This window comes from Balaenoptera borealis (assembly GCF_965194805.1).
Source record: "Balaenoptera borealis genome assembly, chromosome: 18".
In the NCBI taxonomy this organism is placed as follows: domain Eukaryota; kingdom Metazoa; phylum Chordata; class Mammalia; order Artiodactyla; family Balaenopteridae; genus Balaenoptera; species Balaenoptera borealis.
In genome coordinates this window covers 13,308,539-13,321,596 of record NC_138877.1, presented here as the reverse complement: position 1 = coordinate 13,321,596, position 13,058 = coordinate 13,308,539, and the positions used below count along the sequence as shown (strand labels likewise).

At 40.0% G+C, this 13,058-nt stretch overlaps 1 protein-coding gene across 8 annotated transcripts in view; it reads left to right on the top strand.

Moving 5' to 3' along the window:
• Positions 1-253: 253 nt before the first annotated feature.
• The window catches only part of SPART (spartin), a 42,983-nt gene continuing 30,178 nt past the window's right edge, over positions 254-13,058 (top strand). For 2 of the 8 annotated variants that reach the window (XM_082365449.1, XM_082365446.1), the window contains exons 1-2: positions 1,186-1,508; positions 11,811-12,622. In XM_082365449.1, coding sequence (XP_082221575.1) covers positions 11,813-12,622 — 810 coding nt within the window. In that variant the 5' untranslated portion in view covers positions 1,186-1,508; positions 11,811-11,812. Of the gene's footprint in view, positions 1,142-1,184; positions 1,509-11,810; positions 12,623-13,058 lie in introns of those variants that run through there. The other 6 variants (XM_082365448.1, XM_082365447.1, XM_082365443.1 and 3 more) reach the window with 5 other exon arrangements.

Genomic DNA, 13,058 nt, shown 5'->3' with positions numbered 1-13,058 from the left:
TAAAAGTCTCCCCCCCAGTAGTCATCCAATATTCCCCATCATTAATTAATTTTGATTGAGGGGAGTAACAGTTCATCTGGAATTAAGTCTCTGCCATCCTTAAACAAGTCACTTAGTCTTAAGAGCTCAGGGCACATCATATATATGTATGTATATATATGTATATAGTTTTTTAAGGCAGGCCTATTCAAGAGTGTAAAATCTGACATCTGTTGACTGAAGAAAAACGTACAACCTAAAAGTTTCAAGATTAAGTTTTATTCGGGGCTCTTACTAAGGACAGTTGCCTGGGACACAGCCTCTCAGATAACTCTGAGGAACTGCTCTGAAGAGGTAAGGGAGGAACCAGGATATGTAGGAGTTCTGTGGGGTTTTCTGGTTTTGGGGGTTTTTTTTGTTTTTTGTTTTTTTTGCTTTAAAAAAAGTGGTAGAACATCAAAAGATTACCGCTAATCACAAAGAACAGACATCTAAAGTTCATGATCTTAGTGCTTGTCTCTCTATGGGAAGATGCAAGAGTCTGGGCTCATTATTCCATAGATATGCATCTTTACTATCTAGGGCCAGTATCCAAAGCATAGACCGCTTTCGATTTTTCTCCATCCTAAACTCCCCTCAGGGCTCCTGGGCGGGGGGCAGGGGCTGTTGCTTTGGCTTGATCCTTGTAGGACCGGAAAAGCAGGTAGCATTCCCTGTCCACACAGCTATGCTATCTTACTAATTTTAAAGAACTTCTGAAGAAAAGTAGAGTATGTTTACCCTGATTTTCCCCTGTTAGCTTTCCATAATCATAAATGGTATCGGCACACTTGCTATTTAACCTTAGGAATCAGGAATTTAACATTTTTTGCCCTGCTGCTACAGACTTCTGGCGCACACGGCTCCCCCTAGCCGTCAGAGCCCTCACGGCCCACCGCTCTCGCCCACTCCCTCCAGCCGCCTGGGGTCCGCGGAGAGCAAGAGACTGCGCAAGCGCGGGGCCGTCGACGTGGCCGGGGGACCCTGGTTGGGGGTCCGCGCTGAGCCGGTGGCTCAAGTGGTTGTCTCCGGGCCTTCCGCCCTCCATCCTTTTCTCGCCCTAGAGTTTTACGGTGACTGGGGTTCGAAGTGGACTGACGTCTCCCCAGAGACCATTTAGAAGGTCAGAGTGGACAGAATTTAGGCTGGGCAGGCGGGGACGAGTCCCCCAGGCAAAAGCCCGAGTGGGCCTCCCGTGAAAGCCGAGTTGCGCGGGCTGCGCGCTCGCGCTTGGGTCACGCGGGAGCCGGGCTGGCGGGCCGGGCGGCGCGGCCGCGTGACGTGGTGCGCTCTGTGGCGCGCGGCTCCGGGGGTTTTGTCAGTTCCGGCGTGCGGGCGCGAGCGTGCGGGGCGCCGGGAACCGCGGGCTGGTCCCGGCTGAGCGCTCGGCGGCGGCTGCGCCGCGTCTGAGGGAGCGGGCCCTGGGCTGCGGCCGCCGGGCGGGGAGCTCTTCGGCCGGTGCCGAAGCGCCCGAGGTCTGGAAGGCACAGGTGGGGCTGCGGCCGGCGGCGGGAGGGAGTCGCCCCTGCGCGGGCCCCCAAGGCGGGTGGGTTTGTGTGAGCGCCCCGAGCCCGCGGGCTGGCCCGGCGGGAAGGGTCGAGAAGGCCGCGGCCCCCAATCCAAATCTCGGAGATGAAACTTTCCTGGAAGGGAGCAATTTCGGGAGAGAATAGTCTGAGAAGTTGTTCTTAGTTAACCCCCATCGCATAGGTTTATGGCACCTTCGAGCTCCCTACTCCCCCTCCTCTATTTACTGCTAGTGTTGCAGAGAGCCGCCTTTCTCCCTTCGGTCGCGGTCCTCCCGACGCATCTCTATTGACCAGCTTTTGCTGCCCCACCCCCGCTGTTTACGTTGGCTCTGAAAATCGATTATTCACCCTCACCCAGCGCTTACAGCTTCGTGAAAGTTCGATAGTCTTTCTTTCCAAAAAGGTCAACATTAGGAACGGATAGCTCGCGATTTTGCTCCTTCGAATACGATTGTTCGTGTTTATTAGGGATTGAGCACTGCAGAAGGTCCCTCCGATTTCATTTCTGTGTCTGCAAGAAGTTTCTCTTGGAATGCGCAGTTTCGTGACACGGCATTATTGCGTTCCTGTAGGGCTGGCCCAGTTCTGCACTCTCTAACTGTAATGAACTGCTTTACCCTGTCTCTTGAGAATGCTCGAGATTTGTTTTAGTGTATTGTAATTTAACGGATTTGCCTTCAAGATTGTTGTTGCCTGTGAAATTACGTTGCCTTAAATATTTAGGGATTCAGCAGTTTCTTTGAAATTTCCAAAAGCAAGCCAAAAAAAGGTAATATAAGAATGCCCCCCCAATTATAAATGGAGCTATTTTTTGATTCGCCCTCGTTCACATTAAAGGACCTCATTTGGTGACTTTATATGAAACGTGTTGGAAATAGGAAGCTTTTACGTGTGTCGTCTCTTAACCTGTGGGGCTTTCTGAAACGTCATTGTGTGTAGTTCCTCTAGCAAGCCAGAGTAGGGTGGGATGCTACAGGAGGCAGTTACAGACAGGTCTTTGCAAGAAGTTCCCGCTCCTTTTTTTTGTTTTGTTTTGTTTTGTAAAGGGCCAGATGGGCGGGCATTAGAGCAACTTCTGCTCCTCCTTCTAGGGAGATGAGTGGTTGTATTATTAAAGACTACTAGTGATGTTGACCGTTAGCATGATTGTTACTACTTTCAGTGTTTATAGGATTGAACTAGGTCCAAGGGTTTGTTGGTTCAGAATTTAACCTTTGCTCCTCAGTATTTTTTTTAAAGCGCGCGCGCACACACGGTTATATTTGAAACAAATATATTTTAGTTCTTTTATTAGAACGTTTAAAAAATAACTTAAATGTGCCCTTGGTATCTGGAGCCAGCTTTTGGTTGTGATTGAAGATGGTAAGAGTGGTGTAGGTACTGTTTTATTTAATACTGCAGATTGACATTTCAAAGGCTTTTTCTGTCCCCAACTTTAAAAATTCAAGCGTCAAATCATGTAATAGTAGTTTTTATCTTTTCAAGACATTTGGTGAACACTTAACTATGGTTAAGGATATGATAGACATTGTTTTTTCTAAAGTCACCATCGTATAGTCCTGTTCCTGTGAAGTGCATTTTCTCAGAGGCTACTGAGAATAAAGCAAATCCCAGAACAACGACAAAATAGAAATATAATATTTTAGTACAAACTTTTTTCCTTCTGTGTTGAGATTTGCAACTGCACTTCACCGGAAAGATACACAGGCTCTTCTCCCTGCTAAATTTTTTTCTCTTCAGAGTGGAGATGCCCAGCAAGGAAGGCTGTTCAGCAGCAGCTGACCCATGGAATCACACCCCCCCGCCCCCATGCACACACGTGTGTGCACACACACGCCTGTCTTCCCTGTGAATAGCTCTCCCATTTCCTTCAGTGACACATTATTTAAGAAATCTTTCAGCACACTATGTGAAATAAGCTTTGAAATAAAGATATATGCAAGGTCATATTGCTTCTGCTTAGGGTTCCTTTATCGTGCCTTCTTTCTGCCTTTAAATGTTATCTGTTTTTTTAAGGCTTAAGACCTAAGTCTAGCATGAAACGTTCCGAGTACCCTTCACACCTCCCTCACTCTGCTAACTTGTAAGCACAGCAGGAGGTTTAGCTTTGGAATCAGACATTTCATTTCGTTTTCCTGACAAATATCTTTTGAGCCTGACTCTTTGAATCTGTCTCTTCCATTTACTAGTTCATTTACTAGTTCTTGAGCAAGCTGCTCAATATTTGTAAAAGATTTTCTAAATCAGATCAGACCTCCAAGGATATGAGGAGTAAATGGAGTGTAGAACAGTGCCAAGCACATCCAAAGAGCTTAATAAGAGGTAGTAAATTATGGTGCTTCTAAGCGTCACAGACCATGTGTGTTTTGTGTTTGCAATATAATAGTGAGTGGTTTTAGAACAATGTTTTTAATTTGCTTGTGAACCCCCAAAATAATTTTTGTAAAACTATCCCCCTTGCACACTTTAGGTTGTTTTATAATGTTTTACATCATACTTTCAGGTAGTTGGAAAGGATGCAGTTTCCCACGTGGTATAGATACTGACATTTTAATATAAAATTGGTATATCCCTCTTAACTATATCTCAAGGAGTATCATATTGCACTTTTATAGCCATCACCATCAATTTTAAAAATACATGGTATTTTACACAGTTCCTTTTTCTTGAAATTGTACTTTGATTTTTACCCACCCCCACTGAATATTATCTTGTAATTTATTTATGCTTGAAAGCTTTTTGTTCTGTCATACATGTCTTTAATTAAAATATTTGTGTAAGTTGAAACTAACTAATTTCCTTTAACTGTAACTCTAGGAGTTATTTTTCTTCTGGACTGAATTATTACAAGTAGTAATAGTTGGTCAGAACAGTATAATACCTGATGGATTTTGACAAAGAATAAGTAAATATGAAAAATGGAAGTTTAGTGGAAATTTATATCTTAACGAGATTGATAGTTGGAGTCGTGCCTCAATTGAAATTGACACCTCTGATTTTTTTGGGCTGTTTCATAGTACCACGCCTTTCCATTCTGGGGAATACACCATAGTAAAAATAGGAATGAGTGAGAGGTATTTTTGGTAAAGTTTTGTAAAGTGGGAAGATTGAAAGGAGCTTGGAAAAGGAAGAACAACAGCATGATAGCTGAGCTGCAGGCATATTCCCAGGGAGGTCAGTTTTAGTGAGGAGTACTAAATGGAAGTACAGGGATCTGGAAGCCTTTTTCTTAACATTATATATGTTGTTGCAACGTGTTCCTTGACAAATCTTCATGTGCCCTAGGGGTACACATTCCCTAATTTAAAGACCATTTGAGCAGTGGTTATCAACGGGGGATGATTTTGCTGCCAGGGTACATTTGGCAATGTCTGGAGATATTTTTGATCTGTCCAAGGGGTTGGGGGGAGGGTGTGCTGCTTCTGGCATCTAGTAGATAGAGATCAGAGTGCGGTTAAACATCCTACAGTGATCAGGACAGCCTCCCATAACAAAGAATTTTCCAGCCCAAAATGTCAATCAAACCGAGGTTGAGAAACCCTGGTTTAGAGGATTAGTTTTGGAGTCAGGCTATTTAACTTTATAACCTAGGGCAGTGGGTTAGTAAACTTTCTTTGTAAAGTGCCAGACAGTAGATAGTAAAATATTTTAGGCTTGTGGGATACATATGATCTCTGTTGCATATCCTTGTTTTTATAACCCTTTAAAAATGTGAAAATAATTATTAGCTCCAAGGTCTTTCAGAAACATGTGATCTAAGGGAGTTACTGCCTTCAAACTCAATTATTTTTCCCTCTGCAAAGTACTAGTGATAGTAACAATGCCTCAGGAGTTGTTTGTAAGGATTAAATGAGGTAAACATCTAGCATAGTCTCCAGCACACATTAAACGCTCTGTAAATTGTGCGTTGGTAGTAGTGGTGTCCTGTAGCAAGTAGCAAAAAAGTGGGTGCCAGGTCACAATGTTGTTCAAGACCCTATTCAAGTCAATTGGACAAACTTAAAAATGCTGGTTAAATTCCCAGATCAGCTCACAAAAGCCTATTTAACCTCTGCTGTCTTGCTTTCTGAACTCTGAGCCTCCTTGTACCCTAAGGGGTGTGGAGTGCAGAATTCCTGTCCCATGGTTTCTGAGGGAAGATCTACTGACATTCTATTCTAAAGACAGAATTCCAGGGAAAGGAAATTTCATTTTGATAGGGGATTCAAGGTAGGGCAAGTGAGGTCTGATTATGGTCAATTGTATATGATGTTTTCTAAATTGGGGACTGAATATATACATTCTCTCAACTACCATGAAGTCACTGCATGATATGGCTGACCAATGGTTTGTTTCTTTTTCAGGTTAGAAAGTATGGTTAGGCCAGTTTTGGTGATGCCTTTATAATGTAAATTGTTGTAAAAACAGCCTTATCCTGTTGTTATAATTTTTAATGAGATCACAGGAAGACAATCTCTAAAACTGCAGTATCCACAGTAGGCACATGTGGGTATTGAGCGCTTGAGATGAAGGTACTTGGAATTGAGATCCGCTTCAAGCGTAAAATTACACACTAAGTTTCAAAGACTTAACGCCAAAAAATAAGTTAAACTATCTCATTAATAATTTGCATATTGGGTACATGGTGAAAAAATATTTTGGCTGTATTTGGATAAATAAATAGTATCACTGAGATTTCTTTTTACTTTTAAATGTGGCTATTAGAAAATTTAAAATTACATATATAGTTAACATCATAATTCTGTTAGACAATCTGCTTTAAACCTTCAGTTTACTTTTTAAAAATTAGTAATTAATTTTTTTATCCTGTACATATTATTAAGAATTAGATATTTTTATAAGACTTGCAGTGAAAATCAGAGGTCCCACCCTCCCAGCCTCATCCCTTACTCCCAAAGGCAGCATGTATCAATTTTCTTACCAATTCTTTTGGTCTTTCTGTCTAAATCTGTAAACAGGGTGCTTATATTGCTACTTTATTTTATTTTTCAGTTTTAGGCATTGTCCATTAATTTCCTTGTAGGAAAGATGAAATTTTAGGTCTTCCATCCTATACCACAGGCACAGAAACTTTCTATCCATCCATCTTCCCATCTTCTCAATATGGTTGTATTATAATTTTGCTTGTATCAAGATTCATTATTTACATTATTATGACATTAATCAAAACTGAAACATGCAGTACATGATTACTTTTCTTTCTAGCTCAGCATCTTGTTTTCCCTGGAGTTAATAATTGTCTTGATTTTTATTTCCTTAGTTTACCATGTACTTAGCACTGATTAAACCCTGAGTCCTCCCACAGTTATTTATTGGGTTGGCCAAAAGGTTAGTTTGGTTTTTTCCGTAAGATGGCTCTAGTAGCACTTACTTGTCTTTAACTTCATTCAAAACAATTTTGTTAGATTGTATGTGACAGCTGTCATATCAGCGTGCATTTAAAAAAAGACTTATCAAAATTGGTGAATTTTAATATTGAAGATGGGAGAAAAAAAGCAACGTTTTTGGCACATTATGGTTATTATTTTAAGAAAGGTAAAAACACAATGGAAACACACAAAAAGATTTGTGCAGTGTATGGAGAAGGTGCTGTGACTGATCGAACGTGTCAAAAGTGGTTTGCGAAGTTTCGTGCTGGAGATTTCTCGCTGGACATTTCTCGCTGGACAACGCTCCAGAGTCTGGTAGACCAGTTGAAGTTCATAACGATCAAATCGAGACATTAATTGAGAACAATCAATGTTATACCACGCAGGAGATAGCCGACATACTCAAAATATCCAAATCAAGCATTGAAAATCATTTGCACCAGCTAGGTTATGTTCCTCATTTTGATGTTTGGGTTCCACATACGTTAAGCGAAAAAAACCTTCTTGATCGTATTTCCGCATGAGATTCTCTACTGAAATGTAATGAAAACGTTCCTTTTTATTTTATTTTATTTTATTTATTTATTTATGGCTGTGTTGGGTCTTCGTTTCTGTGTGAGGGCTTTCTCCAGTTGCGGCAAGCGGGGGCCACTCTTCATCGCGGTGCACGGGCCTCTCACTATCGCGGCCTCTCTTGTTGCGGAGCACAGGCTCCAGACGCGCAGGCTCAGTAGTTGTGGCTCACGGGCCCAGCCGCTCCACGGCATGTGGGATCTTCCCAGACCAGGGCTTTGAACCCGTGTCCCCTGCATTGGCAGGCAGACTCTCCACCACTGCGCCACCAGGGAAGCCCAAACGTTCCTTTTTAAAAACAAATTGTGAAGGGCGATGAAAAGTGGATACAGTACAACAATGTGGAATGGAAGAGATCGTGGGGCAAGCGAAATGAACCACCACCACCCACACCAAAGGCTGGTCTTCATCCAAAGAAGGTGATGTTGTGTACATGGTGGGATTGGAAGGGAGTTCTCTATTATGAGCTCCTTCTGGAAAACCAAACGATTAATTCCAACAAGTACCGCTCCTAATTAGACCAACTGAAAGCAGCACTCGAAGAAAAGTGTCCAGAATTAGTCAACAGAAAACACATAATCTTCTATCAGGATAACGCAAGACCGCATGTTTCTTTGATGACCAGGCAAAAACTGTCACAGCTTGGCTGGGAAGTTCTGATTCATCTGCCATATTCACCAGACGTTGCACCTTCGGATTTCCATTCATTTCAGTCTTTATCTCTTAATGGAAAAAAATTCAATTCCCTGGAAGATTGTAAAAGACACCTGGAACAGTTCTTTGCTCAAAAGGATAAAAAGTTTTGGGAAGATGTAATTACGAAGTTGCCTGAAAAATGGCAGAAGGTAGTGGAACAAAAGGGTGAATACGTTGTTCAATAAAGTTCTTGGTGAAAATGAAAAATGTGTGTTTTATTTTTACTTAAAAACCAGAGGCTTTTTTGGCCAACCTAATAGATCTCTTCTCAAAACTTAAGAACACATTAGGTATTCTATCAATTTTAGTTGCTTGAAGACATCTCTGGAGTTCAGTCTTCTACTCTAGTAAGAACTGGTTGCATAATTGTCATCTGTGAACTGCTGTCATCAGCCTTGTGATTCCTTTCATCAAACATGGAATCCAAGAAAAAGAAGGTGTAATATCTGAGCAATCACTTGGCTGGGTTTGGAAGTTATTTTCACTCAGAGTCATGAATTAATTATACTATTTTCTTCTAACTTCTGTGTTCCTTAGCAATCTTATTTCTCTTTTTATTTATTTATTTATTTTTATGGATAAGCCCTTTTAAGATGGTCCCTTTGGGCCTAATGTTCTGAAATTTCATGGTTGTGGGGTTTTTTTCATCCTTTGTTCATTGGTCTTTCTAATCTGGGATTTCGTGCTTTCCAATTCTGGGAAATTCTTTGAATTGTTTCTTCAGCTCTTCTATCCCTGATATGTTTTTTTATCTATTCTCTATTTCTGGAAGTTTTGTTATTCAGATGTCAGACCTTCTAGACTGAGTTCTCTCTAATTTTCTTGTCTGTTCTTTCCTATTTTTCATCTCTTTGTCTTTTTGCTCTGCTTTGCAGAAATTTTCTATAATTTTTTAACCTTATCTTCTCATCCCTCTATTGAATTTTTCTTTCCAGCTGATTTATATATAATTTTTAAAAGCTCCTTTAGTTCTTTGTCCTTTTTTGTATGTGTATATTCTGTTTTTATTTCATGGATGCAGTATTTTTTTTTTCTTTATGTTGATACAAAGGTTTTTTGGAAGTGTTCTACTCCCTGCATATTATCCATTTCAACCAAATTGCATTGTTCTTATTTTTTTTTCTTTCATACTAGATGTTTTCCTCACCAGTTTTCTGATTCTCAGCTCTCTGCTTATGTATAAGGTTGGGGCACTAAAAAGTTAATTGGAGACTCTCTGGGGTAGAACCTATCAACCATGGCTTCTCTGAAGAGTTAGTTGCTTGGACAGTTCCTGGGGGAACCCTCAGTGCCGCTTTCTTTAGGTTTTTCCTCTTGGTGGTGGTCAGATTTCTCAGAGAAGACACTATAATCTTTTTTCTGGAGTGGTACCTATCTGCCTGGACTCCAAGACCCAAGTTGGGGAGAAAAGGTTGAAGGTCTCAGTATTCAGTATCTAATTTTTCATTGTCCTGCTTTTGATATTTACCCTTAATCATGTCTGATAGTTCCCTGTCCTGAGACATTTTATTTTATGCTCTTTTGAATTAAAATATCCAGTCTTCTTTCAGGGATGGAGAGAAATAGTGTTTTGGGGTGCTTGGTATAGGAGAGATCTCAAGGTCTACTTTGTAAATTAGCTTTGAATCAGTCCTTTTTTCAGCTCTACCTCTACTCCCTCTTCCAGAGGAAGATTGAATCCCATCAGTTCCTGTGCCTTTTGGAGGTTCTGTGATGAGATATAATTGGGGCTGCTTCTCTGGTTTCCCGATTGACAGTGTAGGCTTCAGCTTTCTCAAATCTGTTTTGTGAGTTACTACTTGTCTTCCTCCTTTTTCAGAAACAAAGCCCTGTTGACTCTTCATACTCCCTCTTTGTGAGTTATGGCTTTGTTACTTGTTTTATTAAAGGATATAATGTGCAATATAGTGCACTAATCTTAAATTTACAGATTTTTTATGTATGTATACACCCATGTAATCACCACTCAGATCAAGATAGCATTTCCATATGCTGTAAGGTCCCCTTGTGTCCCTTCCAAGTCTATACCAACACCTGTAATCATTATTTTTGTTTCTATCATAATAGACTAGTTTTGCCTGTTCCTCGACTTTACCTGTAAAATCATATAGTATAGTATAGTAGTCTCAATATGAAGTCTTTTGTATGTGGCTTCTTTTGTGCAGTTGGTGAGATTCATCAGCGTTACAGGCATCAATTTTTAAAAAAAAATTCCTGCATATTACTGCATAATATAAATATGCCACTGTTTATCCCTTCTCCTGTGGGTGGGCATTTGGGTTGTTTAGATTTTTTGGCTTTTGTGAATAAAGCTGCTGTGAATATTATTGTACATGTTTTTGGTATGTATATTCATTCATGTCTCTTGGTTATATACCTCTAAATGGAATTGCTGGGTCATAGAGTGGGTGAATGTAGCTTTGGTAGAAATGCCAAATTTCCATAGTGGCTGTAGCATTTTTCACTTCCACCAGCAAAGTATATGAGAGTTCCAGTTGCTGTCTTCTCTAACACTTGTCAGTCTTCAGTTTCAGCCACCTGATAAGTATATATAGCCGACCCTTGAACAACAGGGGATTAGGGGCGCCAGCCCCCCCACGATCAGAAGTCCCTCTACTGCTGTCTCTGCCTCAAACACAAAGGAATCGGTAAATGACTCATCCAAGGGCAGGAAGCTGAAACAGTTTGGATAGAAACAGCACGCAGACCCTAGTTCTTTTGATTCCACGTAATGTGATCTCTAATCAAACACAAACTCTCCTCCATACTTAGTTAATTCAAAGAGCTGTAAAATGAAAATACAATACTGTATTTACTGAAAAAATCCTTGTATAAGTGGATCCCCTACTGTTCAAGGGTCAGCTGTGGTCATATTATGGATTTTAGTTTCATTTCCCTGAAGGAATCATGTGTTGAACACCTTTTCACGTGTCATTTAAATATCCTCTTTTGTGAAGTACCTGTTCATGCCTTTTTCTCATTGAAAAGAATGGTTATGCTTTTTTAATAATCTTGTAAGTCATTTTAATGGAGTTTTGGGAGGGAACAGGGCTAACTGCATGTGAGTAACCTGCCACCTTTAAGTGGAAGTTGGGTAACTTTAAAGCTTCATTCAGATCATTTTTTTTCTCATTTCTGTCCTCTCCAATGTATGATTCAACCTCATTTTTAATTAGCTACTATAATCTGGAATTATAATGAATTTTAGAGTAAGACTTTTTTGTTCCGACCTTAAAGATACAGGAAACTTTTATTTCTTATAAGAAACTGGAATAAGAAAATTATTCAACAGATGTGTTCTGGCTTATTCTCTTATGTTTTTTAATTAAAAAGATATTTATCAGAAACTAACATACCATAGTAAAGCAATTATACTCCAATAAAGATGTTAAAAAAAAAAAGATATTTAGGACCAAGAGTATTATTTATTTATCCATTCAACAAATACATATTGAGTGCTTTCTCTACGTCAGATCTAATAATAGGCTTAGGGAATACATCAGTGAACAGGACGGACAAGCAAGGTTCCAGTCCTCTGAAATATATTCAGGTAGGAAAAACTGATAATAAATAAGTAAACAAAGAGCTAAATAAGGTAATTAAAGATGTATTTCCTATTTTGCAGAAATGGAACAAGAGCCACAAGATGGAGAACCTGCTGAAATTAAGATCATCAAGGAAGCATACAAGAAGGCCTTTTTATTTGTTAATAAAGGACTGAATACAGATGAATTAGGTCAGAAAGAAGAAGCAAAGAACTACTATAAGCAAGGAATAGGGCACTTGCTCAGAGGAATCAGCATTTCATCAGCAGATCCCGAACACATAGGTCCTGGGTGGGAATCTGCTAGACAGATGCAACAGAAAATGAAAGAAACACTACAGAATGTACGTACCAGGCTGGAAATTCTAGAGAAGGGTCTTGCCACTTCTCTACGGAATGATCTTCAGGAGGTGCCCAAGTTATATCCAGAATTTCCGCCTAAAGATATGTCCGAAAAGTCACTGGAGCCTCAGTCCTTTAATTCACTTCCTCAGCACCATGAAGTAAATGGAAACACTTCAACTACAAGTACAGAATCAGTTTCTACACCTAGTACTTTTTCCTTACCGTCTCAAAGTCATCCATCAGAAGCACCTCCTGCATATACCCCTCAGGCTGCTGAGGGTCACTACACTGTATCCTATGGAACAGAATCTGGGGAGTTCTCATCAGTTGGGGAAAACTTTTACAGGAATCATTCTCAGCCACCTCCTCTTGAGACCTTAGGGCTAGATGCAGATGAGTTGATTTTGATACCAAATGGAGTACAGATTTTTTTTGTAAATCCTGCAGGGGAGGTTAGTGCACCTTCATATCCTGGGTACCTTCGAATCGTGAGGTTCTTGGATAATTCTCTTGATACAGTTCTAAACCGTCCTCCTGGGTTTCTTCAGGTAAGCCAAAGAAAAATGTAAACATAATTTGAAATATGTGTAGAATATATTAATTTTATTTGTAAATATTTATAATGTGTCCAAGACAGTAAGTGCAAAAAGATTATTATAAATTCTAGTTCCTTTTTAAATATATTTCATGAAATTTATGAGCCTTGAGCATCTATGTTTGTGTTTGATAGCCTTTCTTTTTCCTTTTCTTTAGATGTAAACTCTTGTTTTAGTACTAAATTTGTGAATACAGAACCTGAGGGAGATCAGAATATTCATCCTTAACTTGTAATTTTTTATCTGAGGAAGAAACGTAATAACTTTGATTTCAAAAGGGATTTATGTAACTCATGTGTGAATGTATAACTGTAAATTTCTATACATGTCAAGCCCCAGCTGAGGGGCTGAACTGGGCTAGATCCAGTGTCTGGAATAGTGGTTCTCA